At 46.1% G+C, this 19,389-nt stretch overlaps 1 protein-coding gene across 1 annotated transcript in view; it reads right to left on the reverse strand.

Annotated features, from left to right (window-relative positions):
* LOC119383286 (elongation of very long chain fatty acids protein 4) overlaps positions 1 to 19,389 on the reverse strand; it is a 64,860-nt gene that overhangs the window by 7,622 nt on the left and 37,849 nt on the right. Inside the window, exons 3-6 of the mRNA XM_037651353.2 lie at positions 15,540 to 15,656; positions 13,371 to 13,558; positions 10,570 to 10,650; positions 7,084 to 7,255 (exon numbers count right to left, since the gene is read on the reverse strand). Of these exons, the coding sequence (XP_037507281.1) occupies positions 7,084 to 7,255; positions 10,570 to 10,650; positions 13,371 to 13,558; positions 15,540 to 15,627 (529 nt within the window). The 5' untranslated portion in view covers positions 15,628 to 15,656. The remainder of the gene's footprint in view (positions 1 to 7,083; positions 7,256 to 10,569; positions 10,651 to 13,370; positions 13,559 to 15,539; positions 15,657 to 19,389) is intronic.

Below are 19,389 nucleotides of genomic sequence, written 5' to 3' on the forward strand. Positions count from 1 at the left end.
GTAGCTGATTTCAACTTTTAGCCGCCCAAATCAAGTACACACGCTGTGAGAGGCTGTTTTGTTGGAGGGCACATATTTTCAACTTTGGTCAATTTCAACAAAAACGCGGGCACCCAACGGCTGGGAGTCCCCCCCCCCCCCCTGGCACTAAAACTCTCTAACGATAGCGCCCACTAGTATATGCGTGTATTGTCTACTATTTCTTATAAGGCCGCTCTCCACAAGTTAATGAGTAAAAAGTTGACAGACCCTTTAGCTAACGCGAAGCAGAGCACAAGCGAAGGCATATGCTCCCTCGAGACACTCAATTAAATTACTTTGACGACCTGTCTCCCTCCCAAAAACTTTCTGCATCTACAGGCGAATCGCTGCCCTGTCGGAGGAAGCGAATGAATACGCAACAAAACTCGCGGCCAATAGCTGGGTGCAGTTTTGCGGTTCTCTCCGCGGTACCCTGGGAACCGGCCAAACGTGGGCGATACTCAGCAACGTTACTAGAACAAACTCAGTTTCAAAGCTCCGTATCTCCGCCAGCGGAGGAGGGTGGTCCGAACGGCGGTCGCGAGAACTAGCGGCGCTGCAGTTCCGTCTTGCGCCACTATCGGCGCGTCGTCTGCTGCCACGGCGTAACGCGGCGGTCCACCGCGCGGTTGCTCGCGGCAACTGCGCGGCAACTTTCTTATTGTACTAGTGGCAAACTCAAACATTTATCATTCTTTCATTCGACGTTCCCGCATCTCATTTGCGGACTACTTAGGTGGATATGCATAAGGTCATCTGTATGCATTGGCCCGCGTGCGTTGTTCATTCATTGGCTAAGAATCGATGTTCGGTCTATATTTGAGCTTTCTACATTGCGCTTAACTTCCAAGCATAGGAGTTTCTAAGCGAATGAGGGTTCTCAGCGTAATTTTTATAACTACCTCCACAGTTTTAGCCGCTGCCGTCTTATCTAGCCCAAGAACAACCCAGCACGTTTGTAAAATCCTTTATAGTGTACAAGAAGCGTACTTACTATAGATACAAAAACGTTCTAGAAGAACAGTACTCATGTTGTCTACAATTTATCGAAAAAAAACTTTCTCTAAAAACATCACCAATGCTTTGCAATGTTTACAAGGCACGTTTTCGCGACGGTTAAAGGGATACTGACCCAAAATCATAAACTTTTACGAGAACTCTGTAAATGAAATCTCAGTGTGCGATTACATCGAATAGATGTATTTTTTCAGCGGATAGTTGTATTTTCAGTGTCTCATCTTTCTACGGCGCCTCGAACAGATCGGCCGTGATATGTGAGCACCGAGCAGTTATTCGCGCGTACTCTGTCGCTAGAAGAGTCATCAGTATTGACTCCTTCGCACAACTTCAGTTTTTCAACTTCACCGAGCAGCTGTTCCATGCCCGCAGCACTTCTTACACTCTACGACAGCCGTTTGCGTTTCGTGCTGTAGCCATTCACTACGCAGTTACACTGCTCGTCAACTATAATTATCTTTTGCACAAGTAAGACTCCGTTCCCGAAGCAAAGGGGATTGAGCTAGTTGGTATTCCATTATTAAACTGCTCAGCACCAGGGCCGTACCCAGGAATTTTTTTCGGGGGGTGTTGGTGTGTAGAACGGCTAACTTTGACAACTAGTGGTCGCTGTGAAGGCGTGAAAGTCTTTCAGTACCACCCAAAAAAGTTAAAGCATGAAACAATTTCGGGGGGTGTCAGAGTCCCCTCAACCCCCCCCCCCCCCTCCTTAGTTACGGCCCTGCTCAGCGCAAAAAAATGACACGGTACACATAGAAAAGACGAGGACCAGCGCTGGTCCTCGTCTTTTCTATGTGCACCGTGTCAAATCTTTGCGCTGAGCAGTCCGTTCCCGAGCCGGCGAGTGTAAAATATTCCGCACATCTTGTTCGGTACCTCGTTGACAACTGATCGAATATCAGTGTGATGCAACTCTCAGCGTATATGTAATCGCCTGCCTTTCGTTTTGCTGTTCTATTCCTGGCGGCTCCTCCAAATTGGGCACTGGGCTTTCGCGGGACGCCGTGCGCTTTTGGGGGGATTTGCGCCTTGGTCCTGAACATTTTGGCTTTGAAATGTCGGGTAGAAGCGCTGGGAACAAGCGCGGCACGGCACTGGGCGCGAGTTCCCACTTTCCACGTGGGATCCTAACTTCTTGTCCCGCAACGACACGACGATAGTGCTTTACAATGGTCGTGAGACCATTGTAAAGCACTAAATGAACGTCACAGACCTTGCATTTCGCAGTAAGCTTTTTATATTTGCGATGCAAAGCTTGAATGGCGTAGGGTCTTTTGGAGGTCGGAAGAAGTATCGTGTAGCGGAGTCGTCGTTGCGGTAGCCGCTCTTGCAGCCAGGCGCAAAGCAAGTCGGCATACCGCACTGTGAACCTGTTCGCCCTCGCTACGCTTCGCACACCATGCACGTGTCTTCGTACAAGACGCTAAGCCTGGTCAAGAACAGTCGCAAAAATGACGAGCTAACAAAGCGCAGACGTCGCTGTAACCCACGTGCGCTCGTACATCGGCGGCGCCGATCACAGCAAGCGCCGGCCGCTGGAGCTAGACGTGACTGCAGCGCCACTAGTTCTCACGACCGCCACGCGGACCGCCTCTCCGGCGGAGCTTTTAAACTGACTTTGTTCTAGTAACGTTGATACTCAGGGCCATGCTGGAGTCGGACTAATTCAAGTCCTCCACGAACCACGCTCTCCAAAGAACAGTGCACGGCTATCCCGCGCTTAAAGGCCGACATATAGGTACTGAAGTAAAGTGTGGGATTGGGCTAGTTGGTATTCCATTATTACAGTACACATAGAAAAGACGAGAACCAGCGCAGACTTCCAACTGATTTTTATTACAAGGACGCACAAATATATAGGCTACTGACAAAGATAGCATCACATGCTTATCCAAGAACCACGGTGTAAGAAAAATAATTTAGGTGTGGACACTCTCCGCCCGCCGCGAAGGAGAGCGCGTCCAGATAATGTTCGCCTTTAATACATGCGCCGGCCGCAGTTTCATGGGGGGCGCTGCGACATGGGGGCTTAGTAGAAGTAGAATGAACTTAATCTATAAAGGCAAGGGAGAAAAAGATAACATTCGCTCGTATAGACCCCTAACAATTACATCGGTGCTATACAGGTTGGCGATGCAGGCAGTAAAATTAAAAATAGAAGCGTGGGTAGACCAAAATGATATTTTGGGAGAACTTCAGAATGGATTTCGAATCGACAGGCGGTTAGACGATAATCTGTTTGTTCTTACCCAGTGTATAGAAATATCTAAAATAGAAAACAGGCCCTTATACGTAGCTTATCTAGATATCACCGGGGCGTATGACAACGTTAATCAGGAAATTTTGTGGGATATATTGAAGGAAGTGGGCATAGGTGACGACTGTGTACAGCTTTTGAGAGAAATATACCGAGAAAATACAGTTTGTATAGAATGGGAAGGAATAAGTAGCAAGGACAGCGTTGAAATTAGCAAGGGGCTGAGACAGGGATGCCCTTTGTCCCCGCTGTTATTCATGCTGTACATGGCGAGGATGGAAAAAGCGCTAGAAGGTAGCAACATTGGATTTAATTTGTCACACAAACAGGTCGGAGCGATGGTTGAGCAGAAGCTTCCAGGTCTATTTTATGCTGATGATATTGTCTTATTTGCGGACAGTCAAGATGATATACAGCGACTGGCAGATATATGCGGAAGGGAGTGTGAGGCTCTAGGACTAGGATTTAGTGCAACAAAATGTGGATTGATGATATTCAATGATCACGGAGACCATACGGTCTTAATACAGGGCCAAAAAATACCGAGGGTAAGCGAGTACAAGTACCTCGGAGTATGGGTAAATGAGGGGGATAGATATATGGAGGTACAAGAGAAAGCATCGGTAGCAAAGGGAAAGAGGAATGCTGCAATTATGAAGCACAGAGCTTTATGGGGATACAATAGGTACGAGGTGCTTCGAGGGCTGTGGAAGGGTGTGATGGTTCCGGGGCTTACATTTGGGAACTCAGTGGTGTGCATGAAGTCAGAGGTGCAATCAGGAATGGATGTAAATCAAAGGACGGTGGGCCGCCTCGCCTTGGGCGCTCACGGGAAGACGACAAATGAGGCGGTGAAGGGTGATATGGGATGGACAGGCTTTGAAGTGAGGGAAGCGCAGAGCAAAATGAGATTCGAAGAGAGGCTGAGGAAAATGAAGAAGAGTAGATGGGCAGAGAAGGTTTTCAGGTATTTGTATAGAAAAAGCGTTGACACGCAGTGGAGAAAAAGAACTAGGAGGCTCACCAGTAAATATACGGCTGGCAGTGCGGGCGATATGACAACAAGGAGCATTAAGCGGAAGGTCAGAGAGGCGGAGAAGACTTATTGGATGACAGCGATGGAAAAGAAGCCGGCTCTGAGTAACTACCGAAAAGGAAAAAACGAAATAAGGAGGGAAAGGTTTTATGATAATTCAAGGGGAAGCGCTTTACTGTTTGAAGCAAGGTCGGGCTGCCTGAGAACGCGTAGTTATAAAGCGAGATTCAGTAACGAAGAAGAACTATGTACATGCTGCGGGGGAACTAAGGAAACGATGGAACATGTACTGATTGAATGTGGCGATATTCACCCAGGTATACGTGTGGGCACGAGTCTACATGAAGCCTTGGGTTTTAGGGACAACAATGGAAAGCTGAACACGCCCGCGATAGAAATAAGTAAGAGACGGTTAGAGTATTGGTGGCAGAAAAGTAGAGATAAAGTACAAAAATAAATAATTGGGGGAAAAAAAGGTTATTCTGCCTTAAGAGGCAGAGAGATGGACTGGGAATTTATATTTTTTGTTATAATAACATAGATTTAATCAATGTAGATAAGGCATTAGGACAACATGAAACAAGGAAGTTTTTTTTCTTTTTTTTTCCTTTTTTTATCCTTCGAGCCTGGTGGCAGACATGTCACCGCCCTGTTATAAAGGGGACGCTCATAGCATCCATCCATCCATCCATTAAGAAACCTATTGCGACGAGGCGAACGCGCGTTTTTCTTCATTTTTTTTCACCTCATTGCATTTTTTTAAACCGTGCACGCTAGCAACTAGAGCAAGGAACGCATACCGCGTTTCTAACAGCGTTGCGTACGTAAAAGCGCGGCGTCTTGCTTAGAGCGCGTGAGCAGTCTTTCGGCTCGCTGACTTCTCACGTGCGCAACGCCGTTACGGACGCTACGCACGCAGCTCGTCTTCTATAGTACATGCGCCGGCCGCGGTTGCGTGGGAGGCGCTGCGACATGGGGGCCGAGAGGAGGAAAGAGGCGAACATTATGTGGACGCGCCGTCGGGCGGAGTGTCCACACCTAAATTATATTTCTTACACCGTGCCAAGAACATAACCCCAAAAAAACCAAGCCAAGAATTAAAATACGCCAATTCTTTTTCTGATAAGAATATGGACGGTCTACTGATGCAACTTCGTTGAGCTATTGTTGCGGCCTCAATTATGACTCTAGTGCCTTCGTTAGGCTGGGACGCGCGAATTCTTGCTTTTTCAAACAATGGCTGGCAACCACATTCAGAACAATGAGAGGCCAAAAAACCGTCCCTTCCCACATTTCTTACTTTCTGGCAATGTTCCTGTAGTCTTACATTAAGGCACCTGCCTGTCTGACCAACGTACCTTAGTCCACCAGACAAAGATATACTGTAAACAATTCCCCTTGCACACTCAACAAACTTTTTACGGTGCTTAATTTTGCAATGGCGCGCGGTAATTCCTTCAGGACTAGTCCTGACACATAACAGACAATTTATTCGATGCGGAAAAAAACACTGACGCACCCGATCTTTGGCCTATCTTTTCGAGTTTATGTGAAATGCCGTGTAGATACGGTATCACTGCAACCCTCTTGGGGACTTGTTTCCTGTGAAGTGGCCCCCGTGTTACCTACCCTTAACTTATCTGTACAGCTTCTCAGAAACAGAAACTAGCAAGGAACTGGGAAAGCCAGCTGTCTCAAGACGGAGAATCTGCTTGCCGAAACTTTCCTGTACTGAGTGGAAGGAAGATTTGGTTAAAGCGTTATGCAAACATGCTTTTACAATACCACGCTTTACCAGTTTGCTGTGAGAAGACGCGTACGGCAACAGAGGTTTCTTCCCCCGTGGCTCATATATATGTCCAACAGACGTGTCCTGCCGAAAATGTTAGTATTAAATCTGAAAAACCTCAGGGAACCATTTTCCGGCAGCTCATGCGTGAGAGAGAGCGGATCGAGGCATTCCTGGAACACTTTCAAGGCTTGCTGAAAGGACTCATCAACGGCATCACAGTCGCAGTCAAACAGAATGAAGTAATCATCGACAAAGCGGAAGCACTTACTAACATTCATTCCAGCCAACCGTTCATGAACCTTTCTATCGGGCGACAAAAATGTGGGACTCTTCACAGATCCCTCAATGGGGAAGAGGCCGCCGACCTTGGAAAAATTCAGGCGGACGTATTCCCGCATCTACTGAAATTACACGCGATACATCCGACGCTTTAACCGGCCGTGCGTACGTGGTGCGGCGGTAGGCCGACTGTATACCACATCTCGTGAGGGTGCGATCGTAAACCAAGCCACTTAGCCAATTGTATCGGCAAACCTCTAACACCCAGCACGGAGCAGTGGGAGGCACAACTCGCCAGCTTGGACCCGGGAGTGCAGCTCGCGCTCCTGGATCAAGTCCGGCGGGCGGCTAAGGCCAGCGGAGCCCTGGACGTAGGGACCCAGCCATAGAAGTTCCAAGATCCCCCTTTTCCATTTCCCTTGAATAAAGTTCCACTTTCACCCACCGTTGCATTACCTCTGGGATCGTCCCACCTTAGAACAAGCGACGATCTCATGTGATCACGTTACCAGACGATGGCATGACGTGCAGTCATTGATGGCTTCATCATATCACGCCACCAGTTGGTCACGTGAGTTTTGTTACCATTCGTGTTCAAGCCGGCGATGGTCGACGACGCCGGATTTTTTTTTTTACTCGGGATACATATGTGCGGCTTTCAAGCTTTGATAATATACTCACCAGATCCTCCGGCGACCCATCGGATGCCGATCCACCAGAAGAAGAACATAGTCGAGTGGTGGTAGACGTGCAAGTAGGTGAGCTGGTTGTCCTTCTTGCGCAGCACGAAGAACACCGTGTCCATCAACTCGATCAGCTTGCTCATGTAGTACCACCACAGTGCACGCGCTATCTGCGAGACCAGGGTGCAGAAACGCCTTATAAGCGCAGTATCGAATGCCACGCAAGTGGCTTCCTCACTCGCGGAAAAAAATAAGATGTTGATGAAAGATCTGAGCTTAAAAATTAGGTGCCTGTTTCGCTAATTATTTCATTGCTTGAGCTTAGGTGTCAACCCGGATGAAGGCGCTGCAGCAATCACTGAACTGAACGTAACTACATCTGTTACAACAAAAAAGAATTTAAAGGTGAACATTTGACAGAGCTTTTATATTTTTATTATAATTACCTGAAAATCTCGAAATTCTCATTTATATTGTGCCATGAAAGAAACAAAATATAAATGATACATTCACAAGTGATTGTGAAGCTATAATACAGAAGCTTGGCGATTGCAAGCACAATGTGAATAAACTTCGCAGTGAACCCTATTTAATCGGGTCTATATACTTCGTCTTGTTCAGAAAGCAGGGGTATTTTTTTAGGCTTACGTGAAATGTACATAAACAGTCCTCGTTTTACGCCCTAAGTGTCCTCCTCGACGCAATCGCCTTATCTGACTTTCTGCAACATTAAGGTAGTAATTATTACTCTTTACGCTTTTCTATATTCCTGTGGTTTTCGCCTATAACTTCATTGTAAAGTATGAAAGTCCTACCCCTAAATCGTGTTTCGTTAACCGCCAAGCTCCGAAATATTACTTTTTTCAGATGTCAAGTTGGTTCAACGACACTGTATCTGAGTTATCAAGATAACAGGTGATAAGTCTTATCGAGCTGACAACCGCTTGAAGCGCCCCTTGACTACAGCGGTGGCAGTGCGCGACACGTGTAGACCACTGTTTTGCTTGTATACAGCTAGACAGGACGCTGGTTTCTGACCTCGGTTGGCTAGACAGCGTTCCTCTTTCTAAGTACAATTACACACTCGGCATCGAGAGACGTCTACGCAACAAGCTTCAAAAGGCTGCTCCGTTTCCGTAATGAAATATGGGCTTTGGCGATAGACTGTAAACGCACGCCGCTAATCTTCGTTTATCTTTTGATCAGTCGCATCCCCCCGTCTCTCTTTTTGCTGTCTGTCTGTCTGTCTGTCTGTCTGTCTGTCTGTCTGTCTGTCTGTCTGTCTGTCTGTCTGTCTGTCTGTCTATCTATCTATCTATCTATCTATCTATCTATCTATCTATCTATCTATCTATCTATCTATCTATCTATCTATCTATCTATCTATCTATCTATCTATCTATCTATCTATCTATCTATCTATCTATCTATCTATCTATCTATCTATCTATCTATCTATCTAAAGTAACTAATACCGGTGTCACACGGGCACTTTTGTTTGCGGTTAGCATTGGTAACTGCTACGCGGTAAGAACTCGCGACCGTCTCGATCGCGATTAGTCATAATTGCTGGAGCTTTACGTGCCAGAACCACGATATGACTATGAGGCACACTGTAACAGGGGCTGCGCATTAACTTTGACTGCCGTGTATTATTTAACGTGCGCCTAAATTACACGGATTACACGGAAATACACAAACGCTCTTGCATTTCGCCACGATCGAAATGCGACCACCGTTGCCGGGTAATCGAACCCGCGCCCTCAAGCGGCCCGATCGCGACTAAGTGCACTGTGTAGCAGCACCTGATCCGGACCGAGCCGAATCGGCATCTGCCGTGATCGCGATCAAAAGTGCCCGTGTGACACACACAAGTGCAACTAACTAGCTTGCTTGCTATCTATACACCCATCTACCAATCTATATCATCTATATTTCTCTTCGCGACACGAAACAGGTAGAGTGAGACGTCAATAACGTGTTTCGGGCGATGGTCCATCTAAACGATTTTGACAAATGTAGGGTATCGAACCTTCTGGTCGCGGTTAGCCAGCGGTGAGCAAAAGTTGCCGGTAACCGGCTAAAGATCACCGTGTAACGCGGGCTCCGCACAGGCGCGCAGGGTGGTGTCGTTTGATCTCGGTGCCGCTTCTTCCGCCACTTCGTTGCCGCCGACTCGTGCGAGGAGGAAAAGGTGACGCACAACTTTAAAGAGACCATTGCGACTCCGCTAGTCTGTGCAACGTAGTGTTATGGCACCAACGCCGCGTCGTTCGCCGTAAACGAGTCCTGCTGGAAAGTACTTGGATACAGTTTGCGCCAACTAAACACGTGATTAAAAGAAAGAAATTTTGAGGGCTATAAGCTAACTGAGCCGTCCATTTGTATCAATTCCTTTTTTGTGTGACTAGTTGACCGAAATAAATAGAGAAAGGTAATAATGTATAGCGATGGCAAAGATAAGGGGCTCTCCTGTATACCTGTATCACCCGGCTATCGCTTTTATCTCTATTGTGTATTTAGCTGGGCCAGCTCGTAGAAGAGTCCCGCAAAGTCGTAATACTCGTAGCGGAGAACAAACCACGTTTATGCTTCCGAAATTAAAGGAGAAATTACTTTTATTATTTATTTCTGGATTACCACAAAAATTATTCATTTCCTGGGCGTTATCTTGAAACATTTGCGTCCCCGACATCAGTGTTTTAATACTCGAGCTTCGTGCAGTGAGTTTACTTCACCTCATAAAGACGCTGTCTACAGAGAAGCCACCTTGCTGAAAACGAGGCGGGGGCTTGGATGTCGTCTGTCCCCACCTTATATTTGCCGCGAGTAGGAATGACAAGCATCGCTGTCTTTTTCTGGAGGGGCACTAGAACCGAAGCTAAAATATAGCACTATAGGGGGAGGGCGCAATTCGGCCATACGGGATGTGCGCGCCTATAAATGGTGATGACCCGACGGCGCACTGTACCATTGCTAAGTTAAGTAACGCACAACGTGCGTGCTGGCTGAGCTAGGATACGCTTGTGTCCTGTATACATGATAGACATGAACGGTCGACCGCAGTGTGTCTACCGCGGCAAGATTTGTCCTGACTATAATAATTTCTAAGGTTTTTACGTGTGAAAACGCACACCGTAGTGGATGGATCCGGAAATTTTGACCACCCGGGGCTCTTTAACGTGCACTTAAATAAGAGTACACGGGTATCAAGCATTTTCGCATCCAGTGAAGATGCGGCTTCCCCCTCCGCCAGGATTCGAACCCGCGACTTCCGGGTCAGCAGCCGAGTGCCGTAACCACTGTACCTACGCGGCGGCCGAGATGTGCCCTGGCGAGGTACGATCGCTTTGTGACCGTCCGTGAAGGAAAAAAATTATTTGGTAGGCTTTCTTCCCCGTGAAAGCAAGGCAAACATTGTGTTAGGTTATGACAGTATCGCGAGTTTCTCCTTCCTTTTTTTCTTTTCTTTATTGATACTCACCCTGATCTCTAACGGATTGTCGCTGTAGTCAACCAGTTGGCACAACCAGCTGTACCTCCGCTTGGTTATGCAATACAATATCTAGGAAACAGAGAACACGTCATTAACATGCGAACTTTGAGACACTCACTCAATCGACATCGCCTTTGCATAGGGGAAAGGTTCGCTCGTTCAGTTATAGGATGGGATCGTCTCAAAGGCAACCTCCTCTGTTTTTTCATGTCAAATACCACACGAAGTTATTGCACTTTATATTCATAACATCGATGCACCGACCTCAAGAGCCGCCATGCCATTGATAGGACGTAGACACCCTACGGCGAACTCTGTTGCCGATGAATTCCCGGTGTTCTCATACTCTCAATACTCATTAAACCCATCGCTGACATGCTCATGAACCAAGCGAGGAATTCTATAGGGCAGTCTCCGTCACGCTTAACACCAACAACGCTTAAATCGTTTTGCCTCTCCTGCGTATAGTGCTGAATATATCTGGTCTGAATGCATTGCATGCACTAGCTAAGTGCGCCTTTCTTCAGAAGGATTGAATGCTTATTTTGCTCCTTAATAGTCTTGTTAAGGTTAAGCCGCCATATGCGTGTCTTCGTTGTTCTCGTTAAGTTTTACGGAGCCTGTGCGCACAGTCGCAATGAGAACCAATATTGTGTAGTTGCTTATTTAGACGGCACGTGTGTCTAACTTTCAACTTTGTCAAGCTTTGGCATAGCGCGTGGGGAGACAAGCGCGCCAACTTCCCGCCGAAGGATACACTCAAAAATAAATGAGTGAGTCGCCAAGTGGGTGACTCGCCACATTCATCGACCGTGAATGCATCACCCGCTCACCGTGGTGAGTGGGTGACGAGTATTCACAATGCTACGCGTTGAAGTGGAGTAGCAAGCCCAGCAAGCACTCTATACGTTTGTCCTCTGCGGCTGCATCTCCAACACCAAACGAAGTAGAAGGTGCCTCGCAGACACCTAATGCCCACTGAACGCAGCGGCACGGCGAAACCGCCACAATTAAGCAGCTGCAGCTGTCATCAGCGTCGCTACAAGGCTCGTGGACCAATACCGGTATCAGTGAAGACCGAGCAGACTTTCGGCGATTTTAATATGTTATGTTATGACGTTGTCCACGTGTATATATCGATTTGTTATGCTTTCAAATGCATTCCAGCTGTTTACAATTACTTTCTGTATTTCTCGCTGAAACAGCATTCTTTTTATTTCTGCAAAGACAGTGCAACACTGTCCATGTACTGGTCCCGGAGTCGATGCCATTTCGTATTACGTATGAAGTGACGCCACTATCATCCCGCGAACGTCGCCTTGATAGTTTCACCTTTAAGATATCGGCGGATATTTAGGGGCGTGTTTGTATAAAAAAGAAAACCTCATATGATCCCGTTGCATTTCTTACGACATCCCTATAATCCCCGGTATAGCGTCAATGGGACATTGAAAGCCACCAGCAGATCCTTCCGAGCGACCTGGACGTCGGGACCTGTAGCAAGAATACGCGGCGACATTACTTCATTGCCTGTAAGGTACTATAGTGAAGACTCCTGCCGCTCTGTTCTCAGTCGTCTCATATAATCGCTGTAGCAAACTTCTAGCGCATTTGAACAAGTCAGTTGTGGTTGTACACTTCATTCATCTTTAACTACATTACGTACGATTAGACATCAATAGCGCATTCTACCAAACGTAAGGTGGCGTTCAGCATCCTTACTTGTTTTGTTTTAAAGTCTTGTTCTCGTGATTTTGTATTTGACCTAACTTCTCATGGTGAGTCGACGTCTTTTAAGCCTAACAGACCATCGTCTTATCTTGATCAATGTCACAATTTATCTTTTTTTATACTTCTTATAACGCTTATTCATGCAATGTGTGCAGGAGTTGCGGTTAAACCGGCTCCTCACTGAAGCAGGTTCCTTCATCCTGCAATCGCTTAACAACTAAATTATCTCTGTTGGGCTGGAGATAAGGCTGTCCACCCTTTGAATAACATTCACATCACGTGTTCGTTCGACCCGTACACAGAGAAAACAAAAGAAGCAACTACAGAAGCTCTTCGTATGAAGCTGCAAATTAAAGGGTTTACGATGGCAAGTTGCCGTATCTCTTGCAAATGGTGATTATGTGCACGTTCTTTCTCATTGGTGCTTTATGAGTACGTTACTAACTTACCCTGGCAGAGTGCATGGACCTACACTGGGCGGCCTTGGTGAAAGCTCTGCGTTTTGATGCAGCAGTTATGAAAGGAAAAATTGAGAACCACCCGTTTGTAGCACAAAGCTACAAGGAAGCTTGGTAGCGTCCTTGTAGCTTCCCTGTAGCTTTGTAGCCTTTTAGCCTTGTGCTAAAAACGGGTGGTTGTAAATTTTTTCTCTTTCGCGATCATTCCGCAAAACTGATTTGTAATATTAAAGCAGCAGTGTGTAGTAGTACCATCTAGCGTCATTTGGTGTGTCATATAGGTTGCCTCTGAGATTTTCGCGCGCAGATTTGAGATCTATGCCTACCTACTTCGTTAGTGTTTTTTCTTCTTCTTCTTCTTCTTTTTTCTTTTTTTCACGATTATGCGTCCGATGCACAAATTGCTTCAAGCAAGATGACACGGACCGATGGACACCGAGTATAACAGACTTTCGCGAGAAAATTTTTGTGCGTCTACGCATCTCGGATGTATACGTATGACACACAAAAAAAGATTCTGACAAGAGGCTTCGTTAATAGCGCGCATACCAAGCAAAACTTTCAAAGGCAAGTAATTGTAGCGGTGAACACCGCTCATACCTCTATGGCGATATACAGGTTGAGCCCAGCGACCGCGAAGTTGTAGATGACGAGAAAGGGTTTGAGTTGGAAGGGCGGCCTCGAAGCCATGATGCGGGGCCCGTACCGAACTACGCACAGGTAGGCGGCGATGATGAGCAGCATCGGGATCGGTGACTTGACCAGCAGCCAGTCCTCTGTCCGCCGATCTGCGCCGACACAGAGAGGCATGTGCAGTCGTGAACAATGTGAGAGGCAACACTGCAATTACCTTATAAAGGTCACAAAACTTGAACGCAGGCAGCAAGCCAAAAGTGTCCCTAACGCTAAATGCTCAAGCGGAAAGGTATCTCAAGCAATTCAACACGTCACATTCATATCGGTATGCATTACAGGTAATAGTCGATTAAGCACGAATTCAGTGTTCTCTCTCATATTTCTCACGACTATACATGTCCTGGCATAGTACCATCCTCGAAGCTAATTCGGTATAATCGAATAGCAATGTTTCCAACGTAATTACTCCAAAAATAATTGACCTCAGACTTTGCCTCTGAATATTTCCTCCAACTAAACTAGCATTACAGGAAACCCCGGTTCGTTGCTGAAGTTCATTAACGAATGTTTAGCTTCAACTGATGCAAGCAACGCAATAAAGAAATATACTTGATCACGCCTTTGTTTCCTTCTTATGTAAGCGCTTACCGTTACGAGGCACACGTTCAGCTTCATGTATAGCTTATTTTTCGACATGCGCCTAATACAGCAACGCCGGCCGTCTTTTGTTTTCCTTAATTGAAAGTTTGCCCAATGGCATGCACAGTTAAACATACAAATGGAGCCCGATTTCCGCGATGTTCATCAATATTACTCTATGGTTGCGCCCATGCTTGGAGCCACGAATCATCGTCCCATGGTCTCGTTGGATGAAGGCCCACTATTCTAAAAACAGCAGTAAAAATAGTTGGGAGGTTTTTGTTTATTTTCGATGAATTTTTTTCTCGCTTCTAACGACGCTAACGTAGTACAGATTGTGTCCGTTTACATTTATTCATCTTGAAGGTGAAGCTTTTACGATTCACCAAATATTTCGAAGGCATAGATTACATCTCAGCCTTCTATATATACAAATGTCTTCAACGCAACCAATGCATTGCGCAGGAGGATAGGTATACACACTACGAGGCAAACGGATTACCGGTGCTCAAACTGACGCCGTTGAGCTAACGGGAGCTGTTTAGGGGGCCTGACATGGATTCACTTAAGGGCTATTGCGACAGGTGATTAAATCTGTGTGCGCGGTAACACCGGTAGCGTACAACTCGCTTGCGGAATTTAAACTGTCAGCTGATTTGTGAAGCAGTACTCGAATTAGCATCAACTTTAACGCCCAAAATATTTAAAGAACCAATTCGTGAAGTTTGCTGCTTGAAAGAACGCTTTAGCTAAGATGTTCCGTACCATTCTCCTTGACTGTCCTAAATTTCGACTCGAGCTCGTGCAATGAACAGGTTCATCATCAGCCTGACTACACCCACTGCAAGGCAAAGGCCCTTCCCATGTTTCTCAAATCAACCCGGTCCTATGCCTGCTGTGGCCCCGTCATCCCCGCAGACTTCTTAATTTCATCTGCCCATCTAACTTACTGTTTCCCCCTCGAGCGCTTGCCTTCTCAATTGGAATCCAGTCTTTTAGTCTTAGTGACCAGCAGTTATCTTACGTTCTCGCTACATGCCCTACTCATGCCCATTTCTTCTTGGTGTAGACTGTAAGATGTTGTTAACACACGTTCGTTCGCTGACCCACTCTGCTCTCTTCTTGTCCTTTAAGGTTACACCTATCATTTTCCTTTCCGTGGCACGCTGCATCGTCAATATAAGTGCAACGCTTTTCGGAAACCTACAGGTTTGTGCCCCGTATGTAGGTACCGGTAAGATGCAGCTCTTATATACCTTTGTCTTGAGGTATACTGGTAAACTACAAATAAAAAGATCTATCGATAAGAAAACTTATCGTTCAAGGTTATGCGGCATTTAACAATCAAACCGCATATATTTGAGCATAGGTCCGTTTGTCTTTCTGATTGTATGGCATTTACATCTGATATACATTTATCGCGAAGCAAGAAACGGGTGCAGCCAAAGATATTCTCGTCTCGCTTTTCACATGTGGCAGTGTACGATGACTTACCTGCGAATGACGTGCACCATAGGTACGTCTGGTAGAAGCTGGTGAAGGGCCAGAGCAGCACGGTCGACGCCTGCTGCGCTAACTCCATGGTGCGCTCCTGTCAGCTGGCAGCGGACCCTGCAGCAAACCATATGTCACTAGTGTAGCTGTACACGTCTGTATACAGATTCGAACATGCAGTGCAGGAATGAATGGGGAAATAATGTCCCAGGGCCGTAACTAAGGGGGGATGGGGGGGTTGAGGGGGTTCTGACACCCCCAAATTAAATTCGAAGCATTTCTTGGCAAACCTCTGGCACCTTGAGCGTTTCTGTCTGTCTATCTATCTATCTATCTATCTATCTATCTATCCGCCTACGTCTGGGTGATCTCATGGTCGCCTCCTTAACTTTGTGTAAACCAAAATTGGAATGGGAGGGTAAGCGGGTTTGACGAATATGACTGTCTGGTCATGCCATGAATAATGTGAAAATCCTGCCGCGTACGTCGTCAGTCCTTTTCCTCCAGACACATGTGGCACATACCCGTGTACGGTAAGCGGGTATGCGCCACAGGAAACTGACAGTTTATATCTTCCCAGGAACGGCGAGAACAGACATTGGTAATTTACATGTGACAGCGTAAAGAAAAACTGACATCGGATCCCAACAGGAATCGAACCCAAGCATTCTGCGTGACAGTCAGGTATTTTACCACAGAGCCACGCCACGTCTTGAGACTGCTTTAGAAAAAGACCCTATGCAGGCGTGATATCGGTGCAACGTCAATTGTGGTTGCAGTGCTGGCTATCTAATTTTATAACAAAGCAATAAACATTACATATATGTAATCATATGATAAAGGCATCATGGCGGGTTAACGTCAGTTATGTAATAGTATGGAGAGCTGGGCGAGTTGGTTTGAGGACATTATTGGAAACATTTCGGCGCGCACACAATAGACGAAAACGAAAGGCGACCGTTTCGCGCCCGTTTGTCTCTCGCCTTTCACGGCCGATCCCCCGTGGTGGGTTGCGCCAAGTAACTGAGGACCAACCAACCAACCAACCAACTTTCGTTTTCGTCTATTGTGTGCGCACCCAAATGTTTCCAATAACGTCAGTTGTTGCTCCTTTGTTGGGCTGCGCTTTCGAGAAGTCTAATAAACATTACATTTGTATTTCTATGATTCAGCAATCTATATACAAGCGTTGCTCGACCATAGAAAATACGCTAACGAAAGTTACGTATGATATTCACACCGTCGCACCGTAAAGTGCACTCCGTTTCGATAACGTTCACGTCTATGCCCTAAAGTGTGTGCTGACGTTACGTCTGACCATAAGTTACCCTTTAAACTCCAGTGTAGTCGACGTGCTTGGTAAGACCACGATCGATGTGCACGCATCGACTACGCTTACAAAAACACGTCGATCCACCTCCTAACGCTTGGCTCAAAGCCAAACATGCAGCATAGACAACTACTCGCTGACTGCTTCGCATAACACCGATTCCCACAAGGCGTGGGATCTGCCGAATTTTTTCACGCTTTAACTCTTCGGGTGACACTAAAATACTTGCACGCCATCACAACGACCACCAATTGCCAAAGTTGGCCGTTCTACACACAAACACCCCCCCCCCCTCGAAAGAAATTCCTGGTTACGGCCCTGTAATGTCCTTTATGGTTATTAGCGATGCTTGACCAACGTTCAAGTGCACACTTCCAAAGAATGATAACGCTGTTTTGTACCACGAAGCTACAGAGAAAATCCTTACGGATATCTCTCAAATAAAGCTTCTTATAGTTGACGAAATTTCACACTATAGTCCGGGATTCGAACCCAGCTACGAATGCCTTTTCGGGGTGGCTCTGCCATCTGAGCTAATTACAATGCTTGTACAACGGAGCGTGAGGGCAAATGAATGGACAACTCGTAGCCCAGGAACACTGAATAAGGCAAACCAGTTCTTCGAAGTCCGGCAAGGTGGAGAGAGTTTTAACAATATGTAGAAGATCAGACCTTGTTTTACCTCCATGTGGACACTGGAATGCTGACTGAGCACACGCTTGCCAGCGACATTTCACTGCACGTGACAGCCTCGTGTGCGTTTTGTTCATATCGTCCGCTATTTAGATCCCGCACGACGTTTAAATGCGAAGCACTTCTTAGCGAACTTCTGCGACTTTGAGAGTATCTATCTATCTATCTATCTATCTATCTATCTATCTATCTATCTATCTATCTATCTATCTATCTATCTATCTATCTATCTATCTATCTATCTATCTATCTATCTATCTATCTATCTATCTATCTATCTAGCCGCCTACGACTTTGTGCTCTCCTGGCCGTTTCGTTAATCGGATGTATACCAAAATTGGTGTGGCATAACGTGACCTTATTACGAACATAAATGACAGGTCATAACATGAAAATCTTGACATGAATGTTATGAACAGCATGATTTACTTTCCACGGCCTTGGGGCTCTTGCGGCCGTACCGTTAGTTTCATATATAGCAAAATTAGTATGGCGTGACAAGAGTTCATGACAAGCATAATGACAGGTCCTAACATGCAAATCATGACGCGCAGGCCATGTGCAGCATGATTTACATGACATGGTCTCGGGGTGCTCGCGGCCGTTTAAATGAATGGATATATACGAAAACTGGTATGACGAGACATTTCTGTATGACAAACATAACTGACACGTGGTAACATGAAAATCATGATATGCAGGTCATGTACGACATGGTTTACATGCCTCGCTCATGGCGCACTCGCGGCCGTTTCGCTAAATTGATATACACCAAAATTGGTGCTGTGCGATGTGACTGCATAAGGAACATGAATAACAGGTGGTAACATGAAAACCATGACATGTCATGTATGTCATGATTTACACGCCACGCTCATGGTGCATTCGCGGCCGTTTCGCTTGCTTGATGTACACCAAAACTGGTATTGCGCGACACGACTGTATGACGAACGTAAATGAGAGGTGGCAACACGAAAATCATGGCATGCAAGTCATGTACGACATAATTTACATGCCACGCTCATGGTGCGCTCGAGGCCGTTTCGCTAGATTGATATACACCAAAATTGGTATTGCGTGACGCGACTGTATGACGGACGTAAATGAGAGGTGGTAACATGAAAGTCATGACATGCATGGCATGTACGACATGATTTACATGCCATGCTAATGGCGCACTCGTGGTCGTTTCGCTAGATTGATATACACTAAAATTGGTATTGCGCGATGTGACTGTATGACGAACGTAAATGAGAGATGGTGACATAAAAGTCATGACATGTACGACATGATTTACATGCCATGCTCGAGGCGCACTCGTGGTCGTTTCGCTAGACTGATATACATCAAAACTGGTATTGCGTGACGCGACTGCATGACGAACGTAAAATGGGAGGTGGTAACATGAAAATAATGACATGCATGACATGTACGGTGTGATTTACATGACACTGTCATGGTGCGCTTCCGGCCGTTTTGTTAGCTGGATATATACCAAAATTGGTATGGCATGAGAGGAGTGCGTGATGAACATAAATGACAGGTCATGCTTTGTATATAGCAGAATACACGTTTCATTGGCATGATATATACCAGATTGTGCATGCCTGCGTGCATGGGAAACATATGCGATATATGGTGAACTAGATGCCATGACATGAATGATTTCATTTGACTCAAAGACAAACAAGGTGATGTATGCAGCTCTTTGCTGGCTGCTTCGCATTACACCGATTCCCACAGTGCGTGGGATCTGCCGGATTTTTTGTTTATGTATACTTCCACGATGGCGCTACTTTTCTTTCTGCATTTAATTCCTATTATAAC

Source organism: Rhipicephalus sanguineus, chromosome 2 (genome assembly GCF_013339695.2).
Source record: "Rhipicephalus sanguineus isolate Rsan-2018 chromosome 2, BIME_Rsan_1.4, whole genome shotgun sequence".
In the NCBI taxonomy this organism is placed as follows: domain Eukaryota; kingdom Metazoa; phylum Arthropoda; class Arachnida; order Ixodida; family Ixodidae; genus Rhipicephalus; species Rhipicephalus sanguineus.